The following is a 25422-nucleotide window of genomic DNA, read 5'->3' as shown; positions in this document are numbered from 1 at the left end:
CCCATTGGCCCGGCCGCAGGGCGGTGGCGCCGGCGATAGGCGGGAGGCGGTGCCGGGGCGTGGCTAGCCGCGCCCGCCCGCCCCCTCCCTCCCTCCCGCAGCGGCGCGGCGCGGCCCCATTTCCCGGTGCTGCCGCGGGCCGCAGCGCTGCCGCCGGGCGCCTCCCCGGGCCCTGGGCGCCGCCCGCTGCCGCCCGCTGGCCTCCGGGAGCCGCAGCCGCCGCGGGGCCGGGCCATGGCGAGCGCCGGCGCCGCCGACAGCGTCCGCGCGGAGGCGGTGGGGCCGCAGGCGGAGGCCGCGGAAGAGCCCGAGGGCGGCAGCCGGCGCTGGGGCGCGCAGCACGCCGGGGCCCGCGAGCTGGCCGAGCTCTACTCCCCAGGTGAGGGCGGCGGGAGGAGGAGCCGGGGGGGGCCGGGGGAAGGGGCTCCGGGGGACGCCCCTCGGGCCCGGCTCCCCCCGGCCCACCCCGGCGCGGCTGCCGGGAGCCCCGCGTTGGCGATGCCGCCCGCCGGTGGCGTGCGCAGGGCGGGCGAGCGCGGCTGGCTCAGGCAGGGCTGGGGAGGGGCCGCGCTGCCGCGGTGGGGGTCTCCAACGAGAGCCCGCTCGCAGTGAGTGCTCCGCACCGGGTGCGCGCACAGCCCTCGCCCTTTATCTGATCTCGGGTGCTACACCCAGTAACGGCAGGAGCTGTCTCAGGGTACTTGGTGGCCGCTTGCGGTACTCACTCCTGGCACCGCGGAACTGGGTGGGCGATGTTCGAGGCTGTGCTTTGGCCTTGTCCTCCTGAGGCTTGCTGTTTGTCGGCTGCAGCAGCTCTGTGGTTATGCCTTGGAAATAACGGCCAGCTCCTTATAGTGTCTATGTCGTTGTCTCTAGCTCGCTATGTGTTCCTGCCATTCCTGTCCTTCGTTCCCTGGTGAAGGACTGGGAAAGGGAAGATAAGTTTTCTCCATCTTGTGGTTTCCAGCAGATCAGCTGAACACCTTAGCTTGCGTGTTCAAGGCCATTACTGGAAAAGCAGGAGTTCTTACTTGCACAGAGCCAAGTCACAGTAAAGAAACAAAGGCATCCATTAGTTTCACAGTTTCCCAGACTGTTCAGGGTGAGTGTGCCCATTTCAGCTTGCATTGGTCACCTCTTCCTTGCCCTGAGAGAAGGTGGTGTGTGGTGTCCTTCAGCTGGTCTAGAGGCGCAGCTCTGACCCAGGCGGTGACCAGTCCCGGTGCTTTACACACAAGCAAACACCAGCTTTACAAGTGCACTGTGCTCTTGCTCATAAGGAAAAGATTTTCCTCCCTAAACGACTTGCTGCTCTTATCTTCAGCTGTGGACATAAGTTCCTGGGAAGTCTGTGGAGCAGCATGTGTATAGTGATACCCATCAGCAGTGAGCTGTGCTGGTAGATTAGATGTGCATTTCTTTCTGATATTACATAAATAACTTACATAAATGATGTCAGAATATGTGTTACGGTGGAAGCACATGATGTTGAACTACTGAGCAGGAAGTCTTAAGAGCAGGGATTGCATATAATTGTGTGGAGTGAATATGACTCTGCAGTATTTCAACTATTTCTTTAAGCACGTACTTAGTGGCTTTGGCACCTTATTCCTTCAGGTGGGGTGTACTTTTAAACTTGAGAGCATCCCTGGCAGTGTTCAAGGCAAGGTTGGATGGGGCTTGGAGCAACCTGCTCCAGTGGAAGGTGTCCCTGCCCATGCAGGGGGTTGGAACTGGATGCGCTTTAAGGTCCTTTCCAACACAAACCATTACCCATGATCCAAGCACAGGCTGTTGGTGCTGACTCTACTCCTTTGGCTGATTCACCTTCCCAGTCTGTCCAGACCTGGCCTGCGTTTCTGGACTTGGGTATCTCCAGACAATCACCTTGGGATCCCATGTTCGGAGGACAGAGCTGTTTACATAGACTGAACTCCTGGGACCCACTGGTAAGGAGCGAGTGTTTCCCCACAGTCAGCTAATTGTTCCATGAGGATCTACCCACTTAGCTCCCCTAATCAGAGTGTGGTTTCCTTATGCAAGGAGCATTAATTAACTCTTACTTTCATTACTCCAGGGATCTCTTTATAGTTTCCCACATTGTCACCTGATGCTGCCTGGAAATACGCTTATTCTTGTGTCTTAATTTAATTTTAGGATCCTCTGCTACTGCAGAGGATGTTGGTTTGTACACTTACAGCCTCTAAAAGTCTTTGTTCACAGTGCTTTAAAATGTTGGTCTGTAGGCACATTGAAGAGAACACTGATCAGTGTTCCTAGCTTCCTTTCCACTGCACGGGATAGTTGAGAAGAGGGACTTGATTTAGCATTTAGGAGGAGAAATTTGATCAGGCAGTAGGTCAGTGTAGTGGAGTAGCAGGAAAGAAGCTCCTGTCCTGAACGCGTGCCAGACATGTGAGTGTGCCTCTGCTCCTGTGAGAGGATGTGCACCTTGCACATAGTCCTTACTGACTGCTCCTCTGCATGTTACTGTGCCTCAGACTGGAGTGGTACAAAGTGTATAAGGCTGCAGGAGAGAGTGGGAATGGTCAGCGGGGTTAAACTGCTCTAGAAGGCCCTGGGCAAGGGCAGTTGTTCTGTCTGGCCCCTGAAATCGGTGAAGAATGAATGCTCTGTTCCTGAGCATGTCGAGTTAACTATAGCCAGGGTCCTGCTGGGCCAAGATGGTGGCTCAGATCATCTTGGATTTAGGCATTAAAGGTCTGTTTCTGATGACTTAATCCACATGGGTCTCGTACTGAGTGTTCTCTTGCTCTCGGCATCAGTGCCTTCTGAGGCTCTAGGAGTGATTGACAGGCAGAAGCTTTCTGCTGCTAATCTGAATGTTCAAAGTGTTACCATACTCTGATATGTCTCTTTTTATAGGCAATAAATGAGGGGGTTGTTCAGATACGGTAGGTATCAGCAAGGTTCAAGAGAGAATTTTTGCCAGATCTTTCTCTTTGCTTTTTCTGTCTCCTCTCATCTTGCAAGGGTTGAGAGGTTGTAGGCTTCTGCCTGGGAGCAGGAAGGCAAAGACAAGGCTGCAGGAGTTAAGCAAGCTTCAGAAGTATAGCTCGAATGTCAGGAAAGCAGTGCTAGGGTCAGCAGAATACAGGATGATGCTTTTTCCTGCAAGCACCACAGCTTTATTTACAAGTGCTGAGATTCTAAATACTGCAGATCATGAGGTGACTTAACTACAGGGCATCTGAAGCCAGGAATTTGTTCCCATATTCAGCCATCCCAGCAACACTGAATATTGAATGAAATGGAGATTTGAAAAAGGATGTGATGCAGAGGAGCATAATGCCAGCAACCGCAGGGGGAAGGAAACTAGGCCAATGTCAGATGATGTCTGATTTGTCCCTGTTATTTGGGCAAGGGCACAGGGAAGGGGTTAGTAGTGGCTGGAGGAAGAAGACTATCACACCAAAATATGCACACCTCCTGTGGATAAGTAAGTTTCTGTTTCGGTTCCCTGTCAGACAAATGGAGTCAGTCATCCAGGCAGTGGAATGTCCGTATTATTGCAGATGTCAAAATGTCCTCTCAGATAAAGTAAAACAAGCCTTTTTCCCTTTTGTCCCCAACAGGAAAGAGGCTGCAGGAGTGGATCTCGGTCATCCTGTGCTTCTCTCTCATCTGCTTCAATTCTTACAATCTTCTCTTCTACTTGCGCCTGGAACACATGCCCTCAGTGATTGTTGGGATCTGTAAGTAGGAGCCGTTCACTGCCATGAACAAGACTGTTGTAATGCTGGAAACAAGTGTGTGATCTTTCAGGCTTGACTTGCTGTTGAAAGGGACAGGGTCATTCCTGTGTGTGCAGTTGCACTGCCTCTGAAACGGAGGCCATCTGCAAAAGTTTCTAGTGCTTTCTCTTTTTCAGTGGCTTTTTATATTGCAAAGGTGAAGTTTTTAGTGTAGCTACTGCAGTGCTGTGTTCTTACGTAGTCACTGCAAGTGTGAGGACTATAAGAGGGGAAAAGCCTTCATGACTGTCACAGCTGGCAACAAAATACATTGATTGTCAAAAATACTCACAAGAACTTCCCAGAGAGCAAAAGCCCAATTGTTTCTGGAGGCCGAGAACTAAAACTTGGTGTTTGGGAGTGTTGTGATCTCACACTGAAACATGAAGTTTGGCCTTTGTCCTGAATGCAGCTTTTTTGGGGCAGTAAATGGGACTGTTGGTCTCTTACTACTCCATTTGTTTGGGAGCGTAGGCAAGCAAGTGCAGTATTGTATCTCTGCCTTAGACTGTAGAAGTATTTGAGTTGTCAGTACAGAGGTAGCTGGTGTAGGTGCAGTGTGAATTGGTGATTTCGTCTGAAAAGATGGAGAGGAAGAACTAGTAAAGAATTCTAGTATGATGCTGTACACCTTTACTGATAGAATGAGGAATTGCATGGAATTAGCTGAAGGAAAACCTTATCTGGGAATAACTTGGGTATGAAAAGGGACTCCACAACATTCATTACATCATTCAAAGCCTAAACCTACATACAACCTGAATGTTGCTTAACACTTGGAGCGTAAAGTGTCAGTGTTTACATGAGCCCTGTGTTACTGGGATGGTGTTGAAATGCCGTGGCACAGAAGCTTTCTTGGGAGCAGGCAGAAGAGAGGGCAGTGGAGCAGGCTGAGCTGCAGCAGGTGGGCAGCTTGGCTTGCTCAGCCTGTTGGCATTTTCTGGGCAGCAAATGTTCCTCGTGGTTCTGTGTGTATGGGAGGTGATGTGGGAAAAGGAAAGGGGATTAAATTTAGGAACTGGGAGAGCCATCTCTGCTGTGCATACCTCTCATAACTTTCTGGTTACAGTCTAATATGGGATGAGGGAGGGAAGACAATAGTAACTGAGCATTTCAGCGGTCTTCTGCTGTACTTGGGATGAATATTAAAAGCAGCGTTAGCAGCTTCTGTTGGGTGTGTATAAAGGTTTACATATTTTAATATGATTTCGCAGTTAGCTGAAAGGAGACCAAATCGTGTCATTCATCAGGACACCATGTAAGCTAGCTACGGGTGTTCAGCTTCCACACTTCGTAATAAAAGTAACTTGTCTGTAAACCGTGCGAATTGCTGTGTGTTTTAGAAGAGAATGGTACTTGTTGACAAGTGTATGTATTAAAAAGCCCCAACCAAGCACCAACAAAACGTAGCAGCAGGTTCGAAGAGTGATACATGATAGATGCTGTGAATTTTTGCCAAAGCTGGGAAGAGGTAATTCCTGATGCCTCTTTAAAGATTATTTGCTTTCTGTTGGGGCTGAGGGGGAGCAGAGACTTCCACTACAAATCACACCAGCTCGCTTGGCCTAATTGCATCTTGCCCGCTCTCAGCTGATGAGGTGGAGGTGTTGGGAGGAATGGAGAAGAGCATGGCATGAGAACTGCTCTGTAATGATGTGAGGTGTAGACAAGAGAAGCAGTAATGATGCTTCACCTGTAGTGCAATCTGTTTGCAACTGGCTTTCATCTCAATGTTAATATTGATAAAAGCTTGAGTTCTCTGATATCCTGGTTACCGGTTTAACTGATAAAGCGGCCAATTCACTGATAATATTATTTAAGTAGCAGTGAATGATTAAAACAGCAGAATCTGGATTCTGTGTAAATAGTGTGGAAATAACTGATAGCATGTACAAAAATGAGTTCAGTAAAATAATAAGTGCTCCATGCTATCTTGTTTTCCTGTCTTCAATCCATCATTTTTCCAGGTCAGGTGTGAATGATGTCTGTAATACAGCCTAATTATCCCTCTGGATTGAGTTTTGTGAAACTCATCTCCATAAATGCCCCGATTCCCATGTACTGCAGTGCAGTGGGTGGGATAAGGAGCACTGAGTTACAGACGTGGTCAGATGTTTTCCCATTGAGAGTTTTCATGAAGCTTAGACTGGAATGTTGACCTTTGAGTTGAGGCGGCGAATTGAGCATTCTGCTAATAAAGACATGGCTCTAGATCGTGTGTTGGAATCCGAAAGCGATTGGTGATGCAGTGGGCTGGGTCTGATCTGCACAGACCTGTTCCTTGGGATGTGTTGCTGGGACTCTGTGTACTCTTCTGTAAATATGTCCTTTGTTTTAAGAAATAGCGAGTAGCTTGAACCTTCTGCGTCACTTCACCTTATGTAAACCCTGTATCTATGGTTAAAGGCTGTGTTATAGCTTCTTTTTTTCATGCCTTTAAAGGCGTAGCTGTGACATAGGTAATGTTGTAAGTATCTATAAACTCCTAGGACAGAAAGATCTGATCTTTCTCTTACTGGCAGTCTGAAAACACTTACTTCCTTGTGTGATGTGAGCAGGCTGCTGAGAAATGAACTCAACGTGGCGTGCTGTCATTTGCTGTGCTGAATCACCTACGGGCACTGGGGCTGCGAGGAGGGAACTTTATGGCGTTGGTTTAGAATAGCTTTTGATCTCGGTTGTTTTGTGCTGACTAAAGTTGATCTTGCTGGAAAGGAAGAGGCACGTGAGCCTCTTATCTCTGGAAGATAATTCCCTTCCCCTGCCCGCTGTCAAAAAGAAAAGAGAAAGAGAAAAAGTGGGCAGAGGGTGGATTTATTTTGTTTGTGTTAACTCCGGTTGTGCCCTATTCTGAATATCTTCTGCTGCTCAGAAGCTATGAAAGATCTCCTGTTCGTGCAAGCTGATAACGGTGTAGATTTGAATGTGGCACCTTATTTTCACACACACACACACACAGTGAACCCCAGGGCAGCCTCGGGTCGGAAAGCTGATGTGATGGAGGGTTAATACCCGAACAGTCCCACTGCAGCAGGACAGCATCCTGGCAGCGCTGCAGACCCAGAGCAGCTCCTGCCCCTGGAAGAGCAGCTCGGTAGTGCTGGGGACAAGGCTGGCCTAGGTGTCACTTAGTGATAAGCAGAAAAGCCTTGTCAGAATGTTTAAGACTAGGTTTGAAATCCCCTACACCCTCAGGTAACTTTGTGTTGTCCAACATTTTTCAACATACATGAGCTGTGTGTGAACATGTGTATATGTGTATATATGTGTGTGTGTGTGATGTATTAATAGCATCTCAATAAAAAGCTTGGCAGGTCTCACCATGGATTCTGGTTTTCATTTTCCCCTCCCTCCTCATGTCTTCTTACAGGGTTTTAAAGCCCTTTTTCTAGGTTGGGTGACTTGTTTCTGGCATCTGACTTTTATCTGCAGCCATGTTTGTTCTTAACAGATCCTGTTTATTGCAGTCTTACCAATTCATTAAGTTTGTGTTGTAATCTGTTTATATTCCTGACAACTGCCCCAAGTAGGGCAGATCTCTTTAGAAACATCTTGTGGCACAAGATACAATTAATGATCACTTGAGAGGCGGGGAACTGATTTTTCCTAAGCCCATTAGAGGCACACGTTTCAGTATAGCAGATGCTGTGGCTTGGCCAGAGCAGAAAGAAATCACTTGGTTCACTTTTAAAATAGAAACTTGTTCTGGTCAAGGCCCAGAACCTTTTTGTTTCAAGCCTGAGCAGCTCTGCAGAGCTGCACTTGGTTACCTGCATTGCAGAGCCAAGTGATGAGTGTGTGTGAGCTCTGGCACACATTGGAGTAAACGTGCTCTAGAGACCATCAATGCTTTATGAAACACTGGTATGCCCCTGCATCAACATCCTGCTGCCTTGCAGCGAGAGACACAACTGTGGCGATGTCACTTTGCTTTGGATTTGTGCATTAAAATGAGTTTCCACTTGAAATCATGATTTAAAAGGTCCTTGAAATGACACCAGGGAAACCCTCAGTTAGCAAAGGAAAATCATCTTTGAACTCAGCATCGGTGCAAGTAAGACAAATCTTTGTCAGCCGCTGTCTCACCCCCTCCCTGAAGCAATTGTCAGTTACTTCTTATCTGTTGGTAACTTTGTGGTTTCCATCCTAAACTGTGTTATCTCTTAAAGGTGGATACTTTGAGTCAGTGTTGCATTGCACAAATAACAATTGCGCTGTCCTGACACAATTTGTGTAATGTCACAGAGTCACAGAATGGTTTGGGTTGGAAAGCACCTTAAAGCTCATCCAGTTCCAATCTGCCGCTGGCAGGGACACCTTCCACTAGAGCAGGTTGCTCAAAGCCCCATCCAACCGTCATCATCTACTGGCAGATTCTGTAGTGCTGTGTGTGTTAACTTGGGCTATAGCCTTTCTGGCACCAATAGATGCTGGAGGCTCTTGGTCTTGACGGTGGAATTATGGAGTACATGGTTTGCACCCTGCTGGGTGATGTTGACACCAGTTACCTATTCTTTGTGTAACCCAGATGAGGGGATGAACTTCTCCATTGTGCCAGCAGAGTTCTGGGGTGGGGTGGATGGAGGCCGTACCTTGATGGGGAGAGATGAGCCCTTCTCCCTGCCACAGAGGGTTTACCCTGGGAGCAAAGGGAAGCTGGTGACATGGCTCCATCTGTGCTTTCCCCCTTGTGTGCACAGTGGATGTGCTTTTGCTCCTTATGTCAGCAGCAGGACTGGGACAAAGACAGCTCTGTGTGCTTGCTGAGCTTTCTGGGGCTCTCTTAAAGTTGCAGGGGACTTCGGTTTAATATAGGTCCCAGTGGCCCTGGTTTACTTGGAATAGTGCCTCATGCACTTCAGAACATGAACCCGTGTTGGAGTGTTGCCCTGATGGAGTGGGTTAGAGTGAGTGGTGACAGAATGATCCGCTTTGGTGAGAGATTATGGATGCTCATGTCCCGCGCCAGGCGAATGTTCAGGTCTGTGGGTGCTGACCTGCCCGTACAGAGCTCCTGGTGCTGCCGAGAGCTGAGCTCACCCTGCGGGGTTCCTAGGGGTGTTTGCAATGGGTGAAACCAGAGGGTCAGTTTGATCGGTTGTACTAACGAAAGTATGGTGGCTTTCAGTGAGGGAAAACATGCTCCGGGATTTCATTCAGTGACCATTGCTCTCTGTTCTCTTAAGCCACCCAGAAGAAAGTGATTGATTGCTTTTTCTAGTAATGTATTTTCAGGGAAAAGGATTACAGACAATGGTACTTTTTGTGCAAGAACCTGAGGCCTAGGTAAAGCTGTCAAGATTTGGTCATTTAAATATGATGGGTGCTTGCCCAGCACTCCGTCAGCTGGAGAAGTAGCTGTTTTGGGCTTGCTTTGGGTTAACAGGCTATGACTAAGGACATGAACATAAAATGTGGTTCCTATCATTAAGTTTATCAGGTAGTGAATCTTAGCCAACTTATGCCTTAGGATCTGCTGGTGTTTGCCTCCAGGGGAGCTGGTACTGATTCCCTGGGGATGTGCTTTTCCTGGGAACTTCTGGCAGTATTGGAAGCTGTGTGGTTTCTGCCCTGAGGCTGGTGTTCGGGTCTGTTGCAGTTAGAGGTGAGGCAAGAGCCTTGAGAGGTGTGCCTGGTTCTTGGGAGGTGTTGCTGGGAGAAAGTGGACTGTATGGCTTTCCCATAGCAGGGAGTAACTGGAGCATACAGTGCAAGGAGAAGGAATGTCTGCTGTATCAGTAGCGTGCCAATCTTGCAAACTACGCACGTGCAACTCAGGATAGACCTTTCCCATCTCTGGAGCGTATGTACTATAGGCATGTCTTATTTGAAAACCCAATTGTACTCTAATACATATAATAATATATCCGGGCCCTTTTATTTCATAGCTCAGCTGTGTTCTCTGCTTCCTTGCACTGTTAGGTCCAGTTTTGACTGAATGTTTCTCAGCTTTAAATAGTCAAAGCAATTAACTCTTCTCTTTTGCTTTTAAGCTGCTATGCTTTATACTTCTTGAAATGGGATTTTCTTTGCCTCATAACTTGCCATAGTATCAAGCCCTGCCTTTTCTGTACTGAAAGCCACTAAATATGGAATGCAGATGATGAAGGCATTTTATTTTTATAAGCATAGAAGTAGCAAAGCAGTGTTGCTTTAGCATATTGATTATTTAGAAAAGCAATCTTTCCGTTGTGGACTTGGCCACTCCTTGGGCTCTTTAGTGCTGTAACATTCAACTGGTTTGTACAGTCACTGATTACAAATGACTGCACCTCTCAATGATGTTGCACAATAGCATCAAGTTATTTAATAACATCTTATGCTGGGTTTTTTTCCTCTCTCCAGAGACTCTTAACCGAGTCCTTACAGTGAATATGAAACTTTATATACTCTATTGCAAGGCTTCTGGGCTACAACGTGAGAATTCTATCTGTGCAAAGCCAGGCTTACACTTGGCTCTGTACCGTTTTGGTGAAGTTACAACTTGCTGTTGCAGAACATGCAAAATAGTTCTGTCTCTGGAGGCATGAGGTGTTCGAATGTCCCATTTCATGTGGCTTCCTTTGCTTGCGCTGGGAGCAGCCGGGTTGCAGGAAGCGGTGTGCGACTGGTTCGTGAGAGAGGCTCTCTACTGAGGCTGCAGGTTGTAATCCTCAGTTTGGTACCTGAGCAAGGAAGAGGAGGAGTGGGGGCTTCTCTGTGACACAAGCCCCTATGTTTTACCTGTTTCTGAAGAGAACACAAGCAGGAGCAAAGGCATCTTTGTTGACTGCATGTGTGGGCAGTGTCTCTTAGAGACCTTTGAGCGTGGCCTGGCAGGTGACTTGGGTGTCTGAGTGCCACAGTCATGCTCTGGCACGTCCCCTGACTCAGAGCAGAGGCACCCACTCCCTCTGTGGTGTCCCAAGGGTGCTGCTGTGCCTGCAGGCTCACCCGTGCAAAGGATCACAAGTGGCTGGAAGAGAACGGCCATTCTGACAAATGTGTGCATCAGTCATGTGTTCACTTCCTTTAAAACATCTGCTGCTGGTTGAGGTTCATTCACACGCCTGTGGTCTCCCTGTCTGCGAGGCCTTTTTCTTCTCTCCTCATTCAGAAGCCTAAAATCCAAAACAAATCCTGATGTTTTGAGCAAGTTCTGCAGCTCATTTCTTAACCACGATGCCTTCTTCCCCTTCTGTGGCTTCTGAGTGCTCACCTCCTCTTCAGCTATAAGCCATGGGTGGGCTGATCCTCCATCCCACTGCTCAGCAGGCTGGGGTAAAACTAATGTGCACAGAGCTGTGTTTCTCTAATGCTTTACTGGTCTTGCTTCCCATGAGTGTGTGAATCCATGGTTTGCAGTTCATAGATATCCAGACTGTGAATATCCTGCTTTTTCTGACTTTATAATAAACTCTTAAGACTGACAGCCTTGAACATGAATTCTGTCACTCCCCCAAGGGTGTCACCCTCCCTCTTATACCACCATAGAGAAGTAGCTGGACACCTCTGCCTTGATTTTCCCATTTTACCTAAAGACAGTGCTAGGTATATGAGAATATTGAGTTCAATACATTGCTGTCTGTACTTTCAGAGTCCAGAGACAGGATGCAAATAAAGTGCTATGATGTTAGTCATGTCTCTATATATAACCTTTGGTTCATTTCTGTCTCTTTTATTGCAACGTGTCATACACAACTGCTGCAGAGTGAGCAAGCCCTTCTTGCAGTCCAGCTGAATACAAAGGTTTCTGGTAGTTAGGTTTTTTCTATGCTGCTTTAGTATAATGCACTGCTTCAGGCACCCTTCATTCTTTCTTCTTAGCTTTCTATCAGCTGGCATTGGAGTAACACACGAAATATCTATGGAGCTGTCAGTATTTTGCCTCTCTTTCTGTTGATCTTCCTGCTGTTATTTCAAGCTCTGATAATGCAGTGTGCTGGAGGGGATGCGGGTTAATAGGGTGATTACCTCAGCAAGAATGGTATTTTAGTTGTTGCAAAGTGGAGTGTTGTTTGGATATCTTCCCCCTGAATCAAGGCAGTTTGCTCTTTCAGCTGCTACGTGCAGATCTAAAAGCTATTGTGTGCCACCCTAACTCACTAGCTTAAGTGTGTGCCCTGAAACAAAAAAGTCTATAGAATTTACTGCTTAAAAAGGAGTTATGTTCAGTACAATGAAGTGATACATAAAGGATGGGGTATCTCTGCCTGTATGTAAGAGTTTGGGCCAACTAGATAATGGATTCAGCAGTGGGGATTGATTTGTAATTTGAAAAGAAAACCTTTTGGGGTAGCAGATGCCCCACTAATCCTAATCTATTTCTTCTCCCTTTTTGCAAATGAAAGGTGAGGGGAAGGCCTGCAGAGGTGAGGCATCAGCTAAGGAAAAGGTAACCACAAAGAGGGCTACATCTGAAGTGTGCTGTGCTGCGTGCACTGTGGGTAACGGTTGTGCGCTGAAGATGAAGAACACTTGATTGATAGTAACAGAACAACCTCATCCTCTTATAATGGTTTGAAAATTACCTGCTCTTTAGCAATCCTGCCAATGTCACAAGAACTTCATTAAGCTGGACTCTCAAGGCCGTTGCCCTGAGCTTCCTGGAGTAGGAAAGCCAGGCACAGTCTGGATCCTGACCAGGGTAAATAAAAGTTGTGTGATGTGTGGGGAAAGATGCATGTTTGTTGTTGTTTTCTGCCATATCTCAGACTGCTTTTAAGTTTCTGTGAGGGAGGGAGGAGTAGCAAGGTGCCTTGACATCAAAGCCAAGATGAACCAATACACAGCAACTTTATGTTTTGGGCTGGTTTACAAGTGAGTTGGAATTGTCTTGCCTAACATCATAATAGGAAAAGGGGTCCCTGCCCATCACAAAGCCTCAATGCTATAAATGAGAAGCAGTGCCTGAACAAAGTCTTCAGACACATAGAGGAGACATGCTGGCTAGTGGAAGAGAAAGCCAGGAATCCTCCTAGCTTAATGGACATCTGAGGAAGAGTTAATGCAGAAGAATTAGCAGAGCAAAAAATAAATGTCCTGCATCACCTCTGGTTTTGCAGCTCCTGCTGTTTTGGGAGCAAACAGACCAAATTTGGTAAATTAGGTCCAACTGTATCCTGGGCTGCATCAGAAGGAGCGTGACCAGCAGGTCGAAGGAGGTGATCCTGCCCCTCTGCTCTGCTCTTGTGAGACCTCACCTGGAGCATTGTGTGCAGTTCTGGTGTCCTCAACATAAAAAGGACATGGAACTGCTGGAACAAGTCCAGACGAGGGCCACGAGGATGATCAGGGGACTGGAGCACCTCCCGTATGAAGACAGGCTGAGGAAGTTGGGGCTGTTCAGCCTGGAGAAGAGCGTGGGGACCTAATAGAAGCCTTCCAGTACCTGAAGGGGGCCTATAGGGATGCTGGGGAGGGACCCTTCATCAGGGACTGTAGTGACAGGACAAGGGGTAACGGGTTAAAACTTAAACAGGGGAAGTTTAGATTGGATATAAGGAGGAAATTCTTTCCTGCTAGGGTGGTGAGGCACTGGAATGGGTTGCCCAGGGAGGTTGTGAGTGCTCCATCCCTGGCAGTGCTCAAGGCCATTTTGGACGAAGCCTTGGGTACCAGGGTTTAGTGTGAGATGTCCCTGCCCATGGCAGGGGGCTTGGAACTGGATGATCTTTGAGGTCCTTTCCAACCCTAACTGTTCTGTGATTCTAAATACCAGAGGAAAAAGAGCTGGGTTTCAGCCACTCTGACCTGGCCCTGTGACTACTCCTCTGCTTTTCATGGACCCACAGGCTCATCTGAGGACTGCCAGTGCCAATAGTGACTGTGCCTTCTGCCCTGAGCACCAAATGAAAGTAGCGAATTGCTGATTGGGCTGCTTTGAAACCATGTTTTGAGGACACAGTCTTTGTATTTCTGTTGTTGTGACCCGTTTACCAGTGGACTGCAAGATCAGTGCAGAGTGCTTTAGTTGGCGTGAGCTTTGGGTGATTTTGAGGGATTTTCATTGGGATCAGACACTCGGTTCCCAGGTGGATTTGCACAGGCCACAGCAGCTGCTACGAAATCTAGGTCGTGTTTCTGCTGAATTCCTTTAACCAGACCTGCAGGTAACGTGTTTGCTGCCTTCCCTGTCAGAGCCTGAGCGCTGGCTCCACAGAGGATCACCAGGTATGGCTGGGTGCGTGTTCACTGGGGGGGCTATCTCAGAATAAACGAACAGGAAGATCTTTCTGATGTTTTTAGCACTTGAGGGGATGGCCCTGGGGATAGAAATGATCCTGAGGCTTAGTGTGCTTTATCCTTCAGCAAATCTGGACTCCATCCAGACCTGGCTAATCTAACATGAGACCTGCTCAGAGCACGATGCTAGAACTGCTACCTCTTGTTGTCACTGTTCTGTAAAGGGCAGGGTCTGGCAGCCTGAAATCCCTGAAGCAGAGGTCCTGAGGCAGTATCTCACTCGTTGCTGTGTTGCTATAGCCATATCGCTGTGCTGCCAGCCACATTCCTCCAGCTTCTCAGCTAAAAACAAAGGAGCTTTTTCAGCTTCTTCCTCTCTGAATTTTCTTCCTCCGAAGCACAGCCTGGCAGCAGAGCTTGTGCAGGGGGATAACTTGGACTGTGCTGGAGACTTCATTGCTAAAGGGATTGGGAACCTGGGAGTCAGATGACTTCTGCAGATGAAGAGTGATAGGTGTCTGTTAAACACCATCTATGCCTAACTGGGAAATATACAGCTGTTCTGATCAAATGCCATCTCTTGTGTCCTTACTTTTAATGTCAGGATTAGCCGGAAACTCGGGTAGGTAGATTATCCAGAACATGAAGGCAAAAGTAGGGCTTTACGTGCATGAACTAAAAGTCACCCTTACTTGACCATGGGTTTAAAGTTATTGCAGATGGCAGCTAGAAAAATCTTGTTGCAACAAGCTCTGTTTAGTGATGTGTCTGACTGGGTACGCAAATACCACAAGTGCACTCTGTCCCTTACAGAGACTCGGTAGCTGGTTTCTGGGGCCTTGCCTACAGCATTGCAGGTGCCACAGTTTTGAAGCTGTTCCGTGTTCCAGTCTTGTTTTGTAAACAGTATCACGGTACCCAGGAATGGCTTCTTCCTTAGTGCTTATCTGTACCCATCAGTGCGCAGTGCTGCTTATCTACAGACATAAGGGACCAAGGTTGGAAAGGATGGGTCTGCAGGTAGCGTTATCTGCTGGGATGGCTTTAACAGCCTGGTAATCTGTTAAACGCTATTGAAGAGGGAGGGTGGGCAGGTGTGATTCAGATATAAGTGATGGAAAACTGGTGTTCTCCATACCGGCAATTGTAAGCATTTGTCAAGCTCTTCTGTAGAAGATGGGCCAAACACAAAATCTTGCTATTTAATGAACACAGTAGCCATCCAAATGGTGTCTTGTTGACCTTCTTTTTTCCTAGTTGGTCTGACCTTATGTTTAGTCAGATTGAGTAGATCTCCTGCGGCTGTAAATATCTAAGTTAGAGTTAAATAAGTGAATTTATAAACCAAACATTAAATATGTCAGTAAAACTGCTGTGTACATCTAACTGTCCCTCTCCCTGTTCAAGTTGCAGGAGTTATTACGGCTGACTTTCTATCAGGACTGTTTCACTGGGGAGCGGATACGTGGGGATCCGTGGAGCTACCCATAGTTGGAAAGGTTTGAGATTCTTATCCTTATGCTTGGAAACGTTATGAAATGCTTTTCTGAAACACTTCCAGTGTTCCCAGCTGCGTTGGACTGTGTGTGTAAGCTGTATCTTTCTTGCAGTCTTGCCAATGTAACCAGCTCGCCCCCCCCAGAGCCCTCCTCCACTGAAAGGCATGGTATATTGCTGGTGAAGTGCCATGTTTACGCTTGGCCTCAGTGACATGCGCAAGGTGACACTGCCCCATTTTATCACGTTGTTGAAGGTTTGCGCAGAGTTTTGCAATCCCAGTGTTCCCAGACCTTCCCAAAGCACTGTGGGAATGGCCTGTGCCACAATGAGTGTGGAAACCTGGCCAGACTAGTGTTGATCTTCCAAAAGGCTGATAAACACAGAGAAATGAGGGTTATTCCTGGAGCTAAACCCTCTAAAAGCTGCTTTGTAAAACAGTAAGACACTCCAGTAAGAAACCTTTCCAGTTTCTGTGCTACTCGCCCCTGTTGTAAAGGTAATAGCATTACAATGGTGATGACTGAGGTTTTAGATTTGAGATGTATTTATACCCCTGCAGCTACAAATGCCAGCTGCTTAGTGGAAGGTGCACTGACTTCTGTAATAAGCAATAATCTTTCTTAAAGGTAAACTTCTTTATAGCTACCATTAATTACTCCTCACAGTGCAATATTAGTATGAAAGTACATGGGATATTCCCTGTAATTATCAAGAAATACATGAACTAGAACAGCGGAATTAAGACTGTTGGTTTTAGGCTTGTTCTTGTTTACCTTTACTAGACTTGGTAGTCCTTGAGTCCCTGTATCTCTGGACCATAGTTCAGAGGCAAAGACTGCAGGAGACTGCACTCCATAAACAGGAGTTCACCTTTGCATAGGCTGTACATGATGTGTGTGTTACAGGCAAATAAGTATTGCCCTTGTCTTCCTGTCCCAGTCCTGCTGATCGCATTTGCTCTGTCTTCTCTGGGACTGTATTCAGATGCAATTTCTGCTCCTAGGGGAGAGTTTTATATTTGACTGTTTGACTTCTGTTGGTTTGTCTGGTCATTTGACTTGCCTTTAATGCTGTCCTTTTAGCCCACACAAATTATGAGGCTGAATTTACTTTCTTTAGTGATCTATTCGTTTATGCTGCTCAGCAAGTGACTTATATTTGTGAATGTCACAGGCTTATATGAAATTAAGATGTTAATGCTTTGGGTTTGAGATGTACAGACTGAAGGTCTTAAGTGAAAACTAAGAAGAATAAAACTGAATAGCAAAGAAAAACTGGATTTGGGTCTGGGCACTGAATTTCTTTGCAAAACAAATTATCTGAAGTGTTCTCATCACACGAGTTTGAATTCTGCTTACGTGCTCTGTACTGGGAACTCAAACTGTCATAGATCCGAATGTATGTGAGGTCGGGGAGGTTTCAATAGTTTTCTTTCTAAGATCATTATTGAGCCATGGTTTCATATTTGTCAATTTGTTTTTTCAGGCTTTCATCAGACCCTTTAGAGAACATCACATTGACCCCACAGCAATTACCAGACACGATTTTATAGAGACCAATGGAGACAACTGCTTTATGACACTGGTCCCGTTGGCAAACATGGCATACAAATTTCTTTCTTTTTCCCCAGGTAAGCTCTTACTTGTGTGCATTTAGCATTTGTGTTGGTATTTAAATGAACATTTCTCTGTGTGAAGCTAGGAGAAATCAATGAATGCAAGAGGACAAGTAATAGCTCTTGGAAGCAGGATGCTTCTGGGAGGAGAGAGGGAAACCTTCTTTCTCCTTGATGGTGGAGCAACCAGAAGGTGGGGCAGGCAGATTCTCTGGCTCAACAGACAGTCTGTGGCTGAAGTCTTACAAGGAAGCATTAGAAGTTATAGTAAATATTATTTTTATAAGAGGGATCAGACTGTGTGTATGGAGGAACTCCTTGTTCTGAAGTGTGTAAAAATGCTTCCTCTTTATAGAAACACTTGCAAACTGGAAGTGGGAGAATTAAAGAATTAATGAAATTTTATAGATGGTAAACTCAGAGTTTAACTTCTTGTTTATGGCTCATTGTCAGAGACTGGTGCTTACCAGCCTGTCTTGTGACATTCTGGAATTGCTTATGGCTTACTGGCTCTCATGATACTTCTGCCAAAGCAGCTTTGTTGGAGCCTTTGTTAGTCCCTGCAGCACCAGGCATCTCTCTCTGGGCAAGACAGCATCTTCCTAGTAGAAATTTACCTTTTCATAAATGGTAAAGATATGCATCTTTGTTTTGCAGAGGCATTATATGAAACATGTCCTTGGGAGTGTTATGTCTTTGCGCTCATCATCTTCATAACCATGACGAACCAGATTCATAAGTGGTCTCACACGTACTTTGGTCTTCCACGCTGGGTCATATTCCTACAGGACTGGCACATTATCCTGCCACGGAAGCATCACAGGATCCATCACGTATCTCCACACGAGACGTATTTCTGCATTACAACTGGTACTGCCACCTGGTTCATACTGCACCCTCTCTTTAGTATGCTAGTGCAACTTACGTAGCAATATGTAATTTAGTGACAGCCTATTAAATACCTACAAAATGACACGGTGAAGTTAATTGTGCTCTTAGCAAAACTGTGTTTTCTGTTGCATAAAAATGTGGGGGGGAAGGTTTGTGATTGACTAAAAGGTAACTTTCAGCCTGACAGGGTAGTTAGTGGTACTGAGATCCAATTGCATGGTACCTTGGTAATCTCATGCTAGTAATGGATTTCGTTCATTAAACTCTTAAAGCTGTTGTTCCCTCAAAATTGCTCATCATCTGCAAGTGCAGCTTACCTTGAATGCTCATTTCTAAAGCAAGGCTTCAGGATTTTCAGTCTTCATTCATTCTGATTTGGGGCAGAGGAGTGTGAGAGCTTGGAAAAACCTGCCTTTATGTTCCTCTTATATCTGTATTCGGTTTTATGCCCATTGTATGGGCGGGTATACTCAGTTACCAGTGTTGCACTGTCCTGAATCAAGTTAACTGGGGAGTTGGAAATGAACCACTTGCGTTCTTCATTCTGTCATTGGCTTTAACACACAGTTTCTGATGGGTTTGAAATCTCTGCTAGGAAACAAATCTAATTCTCATGACCAGAATGTCACGTAAAAACATGGTACAGTTAAGCATGACTTGACAGATGGCAAAAACCTTGCCACCTTAAGAGCTTTTTTCAGTCCATTTCAGAATGTTTAAGCCTGGCCATTATCAGCAGTCTTAGGCTAGTTGCTTTCATTTCTCATTTATAAACCAAAAAGCATGTGCTCCTGTTCACTCTGTGCTTTCTGTAAGTGTTCATACCGTAGCAGTCTGCCATAGCACAGCATGCAGATTGTATGCTTCAATTTTCCAGTGGAGCAAAGTGTTTCTGCAGCCCCAATTCTCTTTCTTCTAGGATAGAAATGAGGAGGATGACAGAAATAAGCAATCAATGCACTATTTAAAAGGGTCCTTTACTGAATGAAATATGACTAGTTACTGTAAGGCACTTGTTAGTGACTTGGCTTGAGTAGATAGCCAAGTCCCAAGAGTATACTTGGTTTCACGGCTGACCTGTGTACATAAAGGTCTGCCACTGTATCATTGCTAGGGATGGGGTCAGATAACAGAGCTTTCTAGCATTCCCAGTGTTAAAGCTTTCAGGCTGACTACCATTTTTAGACACCAGGAAGGAGTCATCCATTCCTTGAGGGTTACTGGCTGGGTTTAATGAGAATTGCATGGGCTGACTTCCTAAGGGGCATCAGTATACAGTGAGTTAGTGGAGCTGCAGGATCACAGGTGAGGTGGGAAAGGACATCTTCAACCACAGAAGGTGGCTGAAAATAGTTCCTGTTTTGGTAGATTGTTAAAGCTGTAGCTGCCTCTGGTTAGGAATGATCTAGCTCTCTAGAAACACATTTTCAGCAGTGAATATCCTGAATATTTTGCCATTAGTATTTCCATCCCATAATAGCTATACACAGTCTCAGACATCACCAGGAAGAACAGTTCCTTTCCTGCTGCTGACAGAGCTGGCTGCAGCAGCTTTCCTGGGTTCCTGTCCTGCTTGTGCTATCCTGCATTTCAGCTCTTCCCTCTAACATGAGCTTCTAGCTCACTGTTTCCATTGTGGTAAGAGAAATGTACATGGAGTAAAGTATAACATACGCTTACAGAACAGTTCTGTAAGTGTGGGATAACTAATATAACCCTGTATACATCCATCTCTTCCTGGTTGTAGGAAAATCTCTTGCTTCATTCAACTTGATGGTTCTTTTCTGATAGGTTTGCAATGGCCATAGATTAGTCCACTGCCCTCTCATTTACCTTGTTTAATTTAAAGAATGCTATTAAACAGGCATTGCAAGACATTGAACTTTGGATGCTATGGAAAACTAACGCTCTTTTTCCTTTGCAATCACTTAGGTTGGCTGAACTATCCATTAGAGAAGATAAGATTCTGGAGGTGTTTGGAGAACATTATCCAAGCAGTTACCGGGGAGAAGCCAAGAGCCGATGACATGAAATGGGCTCAGAAAATTAAGTAACTTTTGCCAGCCTTCTGCAATCCTTAACTTGTTGCCAATGTTGGTTTTTTTAAATACAAAGCCATCAGCCAAATTCAAGACCTGCAAAGGAATAACAGACTCTAAAGCACAAACTAAAAAGTGCTAACAGACTGCAACGAAATGAACTAATTCTTAAAACAATACTTGAAATGGAGATGATTACTCTTACTGAGCACCTTTCTGTTTGGCCATGTCTGCTTACATCTTAGGAAGTACTTCATCACTGTCTCAAAAGGCTATCGGGCAAGCCAGAAGGCAGGACAGTCACTCCATTGGTACATGGTGGCGTAGTAAACATGTGTTGTATCAACATTATTTAACACTTCAAAAATAGCTTGTTGCCTAAGACCTATAGGGAGAATGGTGACAGCAGTGTGTCACTGTGTTTGAGTCCAAGCACACTGCATGAAAACAGTGTGTCAGAATAATGGAAGCCTATAAAATAATTGCTGTTCAATGCACTTAGTGATCGATAAACCTACAGCTCTATTATGTTGAATTGAATTGATCTAATGTGGGACAGACTTTGGGAATCTTGCTCCACCAGTGGGCCACGAATCCTCAAGTGTCTTCAGTTTCCCTTAAAATAAAGTTGTTCTACTCTGTACGTGGAACTGAGCTGTTTCTGCGTAAGCCTTCAACTTACGAAGCCTCTGAGAAGAGGGAGGGTACCCAGTACGACACATGCTCGCGTTTGTTCATGCGGAGTGCTCGCTGATGAGTCTTCTGTTAAGTGTTCCCTACCCTGACAATAAATGTTTAAAATAGTTCTAGTATTGGGCACATTGCAAATAGCTGTATTCAAGAGCTCAAGGTATCAAACTGTAATGTTAGAAGGGAAATTGTCAATGACTGGTGTTTTGTTCTTGGTTTTTTTTAAGGTGCTTGCTTGTTTCTGTAAATAATATAAAGCCTTAATCTCTTCTGGTGTAATGGAATAATATTTTAATGTGATGTTTGAATGTATATAATATATTTATAACAAAGCAGTTGGATAATACTAATCATGTTTGTTAAGTCTTGCTGCTGTTCTTCATTCATGCATTGTCAGTGCTTAATCCAAGGACTTGATCACTGGTTGCAAAATGCTTCATGCTGTTCAAACCACCTAAAACACTTCGCAGCCTGTTACATCCTCTTTAGGTTGAAGTGATCAATTGCTAGTCAACTCTCTAAGAGCTTGACACCATATTAGGCCAGACCTCAACACCTTTCAAGAAGTGCAATTAATTCTGCTTTGGATGCTAAGGAGTAACTGCTGGATTGGGATGGGCAAAGTTCCACATAGAACATCCAACAGGTACTTTATTGTGTTAATGTGATTTGGGTCTTGTTGAATTCTATCCTAAATGAAAACTTACAGATGGTCAAATCTAAGACTGCTTTGCCTTCCCTAGTTGTAAATTGTGTTGAATACAAAATGTTCCTGAAGAGCACGGTAAGGTGGTTTGGAGTCATAGGTTTAGGTTAGTCTTGATCCTGATGGACCACGGCTTCTGAAAGTGTTGGAACTTGGCAGCTCTCCTCCAGTGGAAACTGCTGGGTGCGGTTGTGTCTGAGCTGGGTTCTGCAGACCAAAATCAGAGTTGTACCTTGGTTGCAAAACATTTAATGTGCTTAAATGATTCAGGCCCTTAGAGTGGTTTACATTGGAAGGGACCTTGAAGATCATCAAGTTCCAAACCCCTTGGAGAACTTCAGACCATTACAGGAAACTTGTCTATTTCAGTTGTCCCAGTTGACATCACATCTCTGTGTAGCTTTGACAGTGAAGAGCACTTCCACCAGAAGTGTTTATAGGAGTCTCAAAATGAATTAAGTTGAAAGTGGAGGAAGAGGGAGAAATACTCCCTCAATACCGTTAATTATTGCCTGCTGCTTCCGGATCTGGGCATTGAGGAGGGATGGTTCTGTGCCAAACCAGCAGGCACAGTTGTTCCTAGTAGTTTGATCTCTACTTGTTTTAATTTCCAGGCACTGGGAGTTTAGTGTTACATTAAAGAATTGATATGGATATAAATTTGGGTGAGAAGAAAGGTAACTTTCAGTACTGTGGAAGTTAGTATGGCAGTCATTGCTATGAATCAGTGCAGTTAGATCGTTAATACTTGCTGTTTGTGGCTGTAGCTTACTTTAAAATCCTTTGGTGTGAGAATGCAAACTACAATGTGTCCAGAGCAAAGAATGCTTCTCCTTCCTCTCCTCCCCTTCCAGTGTGGGTGTCCTGCAGTTTAGATGTGTAGGAGTGCTTAGGGAGCAATGTCTATTGCTGTGAGTGCAAAGAACCGCAATGGTTATTTCTGCTATCTCAACAGCAGTTAGATTCACCAGTGTGTCCATTTTGAGACTCCCGTAATCCGTATTCTAACAGATTTGTAGTCATCAGTTGTCTGTCCCTCCTGCCCTCATCCCTTTCCTCACCTTTTCCTCACCCTCAGCCCCAGTCTGAGGTAGGTAAACCAGTGTCAAAGGCCAGTACAGAGCTGGGTGGATGCTCAGGGCTCCTGTGTAAAACAGCCTGAAGCTCTAGGTTGGTTGAGAGCGCATCTGGCTGCAAACCGAAACGCCAAGTGAACAGCAGTGCTGCAGTAACCAATGCATCTGAAGCACATGAATTATTAGATTTTCAACAATTAGAATTTCACTTCAGCAGTGTTAAAGGCAATTGCTGTTGCCCAAACCTCTCTCAGCCATTTGATCTGTGGTCTTGCTGGAAACAGATCTGAGCTGCTAATACTGGTGGTGGCTGGGACCATCAAGCTGTTAATCTTAATTATGAGAAACTGGGGCAGCCGTTAATCTCTGGATGCTGTTTTCCACACTGGCACCGTGCTCCATTCCTGAGGCAGCTCTTGCTCAGAGTGACCCAAGGTGACCGACGTGGCTGGACCCTCCCAGGGTCCAGTCTTCACATCACTGTTCATAAGGCAGCGGCCTGGGGCATGGCCCTAAGTTCTGGTTTTGTAATCCTTGATCTTTCCCTCCCTGCTGTGAGTCAAGGTGTATCACAAAGCTTCCCTGCCCCTTGGAGGATGAAAGAACAAACCAAGGTATGAATGAATACCTTGGTCTTCAAGCTGGCTTCTGGAAGGGGTTCCACCCCTTTAAAGTAGTCGATGCTTCCACAAAATCAGTGTGGCAATTGTGGAGTAAAAGGCCACATGGATCCCTCTTAACATATGTAAATCTGGCTAAAGATAAATTTGCCCTAAGTTAATTAGGAACGGATTAGAGCTAAAGTAGAATAAGAGACTCCCTTTAAACTCCACAGACATGGCCTGCATTACAGTGTAAATGCTTTCGAAAGTGGTTTTAAGTCAGTCTCTCACCTCTGCAGAAGGATGTGGTCAGGCTCCTGCTCGCAGGAGAAGTCCTTCCAGGCCTTCAGCTTCTCCCAAGTCTGTAGTTGCCCTCCAAGGAGCTGGCTGTGTGTGGCCGTGCAGGAGTAGGTGTATTTCTCTATGTGTACCTGTGGAACTGCAGAGCTGGCTGGGGACTCACCTGCCTGGGGAAGCATTGCACGCTGTGGACAAATCACTGCAAAGTCCTTAAAATCCTGCTCAGCCTTTTCTTAAAGCAGTGTTCAGGGCAGCCTGGTGGGTTTGGGTTTGCTGTTTGCTTGGAAGTCCCCATGGTCACAGTTCAAACTGCTCAGCTTCCGGGTGCCTCTTGGCTTCCAAATGTTGTTTCAATTTGCTGCTGGAGTGAGTTATCAGTGTTCTCTCTCCTTGTCTGTAGCCTTACCTCTGTCTGCTGCCTCCGTGCAGTACTGGGGACCAACAAGAAGCCCTGCTCGGAGACAGCATTTGCTGAACAAAGGTGAGGCAGCCACCACGTGAGGAAAGGGGGCATTGAGCCAGCCTGAGGACCATGGTGGGGATAGACGTGTGCCTGGCGTGGGTTTGTCCCATTTAAAAAAGGGGTTAAAAACAAGGTCAAGGACTTGTCCTGCGTGAACAGCCATGCACCAAACAGGCATCAGACTTGCCTACATAAGATAGGGCCAAGATGTTTGGCTCAGGTGAATGTCTGTCCATCTGATGTTCTCCTGGAACTGGACTAGCAGCAAGCGTAAGTGAAAGGGGAGCTGTGGTCGGTAGGGGGTTAAACCAGTCACTCACCTTGCCCCCTAAAGCTACTGATACCCGTTTGGAGCAAGAAGGTCTCCATCTGCTTGATACCGAGCATCTCCATCGCTATGGAGAGCACCTCCATCGCCTCTGCTGGGGCCGCTGCCCACCGCCTGGCCAGGTTTGCCGAGCTCGGGTGCCACCTAGCGGCTCTGTGCGTGCCTTCCGCTGCCGCGCTCAGCCCCGTCCCAGAGCCGAAGGAGGTGAAACCCGGCCGGCAGCGGAAGCCTGGCTGGATGGAAGTAGCTTCAAAGCATACCTGATACAGGCAGTACCTTGCCTCTGATTGCTGCTGACAGCTGCGTGTGCTAAAGCTGGCTTAAATGAGCAAATGACTTCAAACGTAAGGGGTCTGCAAAACATTTTGCTTTGTAATTGCTATGGTGTCTTGGGGCACAGTTTTCGGATCAGGTGCTGCAAGACAAAGCAGAATTCATTTTCCTCCTCTTTTCTTTTTTCCATTCCCCCCCCCCCCCTTACTACTGTTTTAACTGGAGAAAGTGGAACATGTGCTGCTGGTTAAAACACAGCGCTGTACCTCTTCCTGATGTTCCTGATGTCTCTTCTGGATTCATACTGTCTATTTTATGCCAAAAGGTGTTTTTCATAGCTGTGTATGAGACACAAGGAGGCAGTGTGTGTGGTTGTGTCCGTGTCTCCCATTGCACAGGGAGGCTCTCTGGGCCCCTGCGTGCCTGCGCTGCTGTGCTGTGCCCTGGACGTGCCCCCCGTGCAGGAGCCCTGACCCCGCACCCTAGGGCTGAGCTGGGGCAGCTGCACCGGACGCTGGTGCTCGTCTGTCAGCGTTGGAGGGCAGCAAATTGAACTGCCTTGCTCCAGGTTCAAAGTGCTGGGCCGTGTCCTGCGGCCTCCCTTCGCTGAGCATCACAGGACGAGGTTCTGATGCAAACGCATGAGCAGCATCAGAGCATTACAAAGCGCCTATGAATATTTGAAAGCAGTAGGAGAGCTAATGTTGCTGAGCTCTGGCTGTAATGAGCATAGCTTGCCAATTACTCATATTAATTGCACTGAGTTTTATGGGCTGTTCAATGCTTGAGTGCTCTGGTGTTTCAGAGCTCCAGGGGGGCTCGCTGGGGGTCCTTCCGCCAAGGTTTCCCCTGGAGCGGGCAGAGGCACCCCCGCCGGCCCCCGGGGAGCACACCCGCCCGCGCGGCAGAGCGCTGCAGGCTCCCTGCCGGTACCACAGAGCTCTCCGCGCAGCCCTCTAGCCCCGCCCGCCGCAGCCTCCTCTTAGCGCGCCCGCCCGCGCCGCGCCCTCGGAGCCGCAC

The 25422-nt window shown here is 46.5% G+C and overlaps 1 protein-coding gene across 1 annotated transcript; it reads left to right on the top strand.

Annotated features, from left to right (window-relative positions):
• The first annotated feature begins 219 nt into the window (after positions 1–219).
• PEDS1 (plasmanylethanolamine desaturase 1) lies at positions 220–21017 on the top strand. The gene is made up of 6 exons (XM_065691981.1): positions 220–379; positions 3597–3716; positions 15327–15418; positions 16905–17049; positions 17692–17904; positions 19858–21017. The coding sequence occupies exons 1-6, from the start codon at positions 235–237 to the stop codon at positions 19977–19979; spliced, it is 837 nt and encodes a 278-aa protein (XP_065548053.1). The 5' UTR covers positions 220–234; the 3' UTR covers positions 19980–21017.
• The last annotated feature ends 4405 nt before the right edge of the window (positions 21018–25422 follow it).

This window comes from Lathamus discolor, chromosome 11 (assembly GCF_037157495.1).
Source record: "Lathamus discolor isolate bLatDis1 chromosome 11, bLatDis1.hap1, whole genome shotgun sequence".
Taxonomy (NCBI): Eukaryota; Metazoa; Chordata; class Aves; order Psittaciformes; family Psittacidae; genus Lathamus; species Lathamus discolor.
Note: the sequence above shows the minus strand (reverse complement) of the source record. Positions and strands in the feature narration are given on the sequence as shown.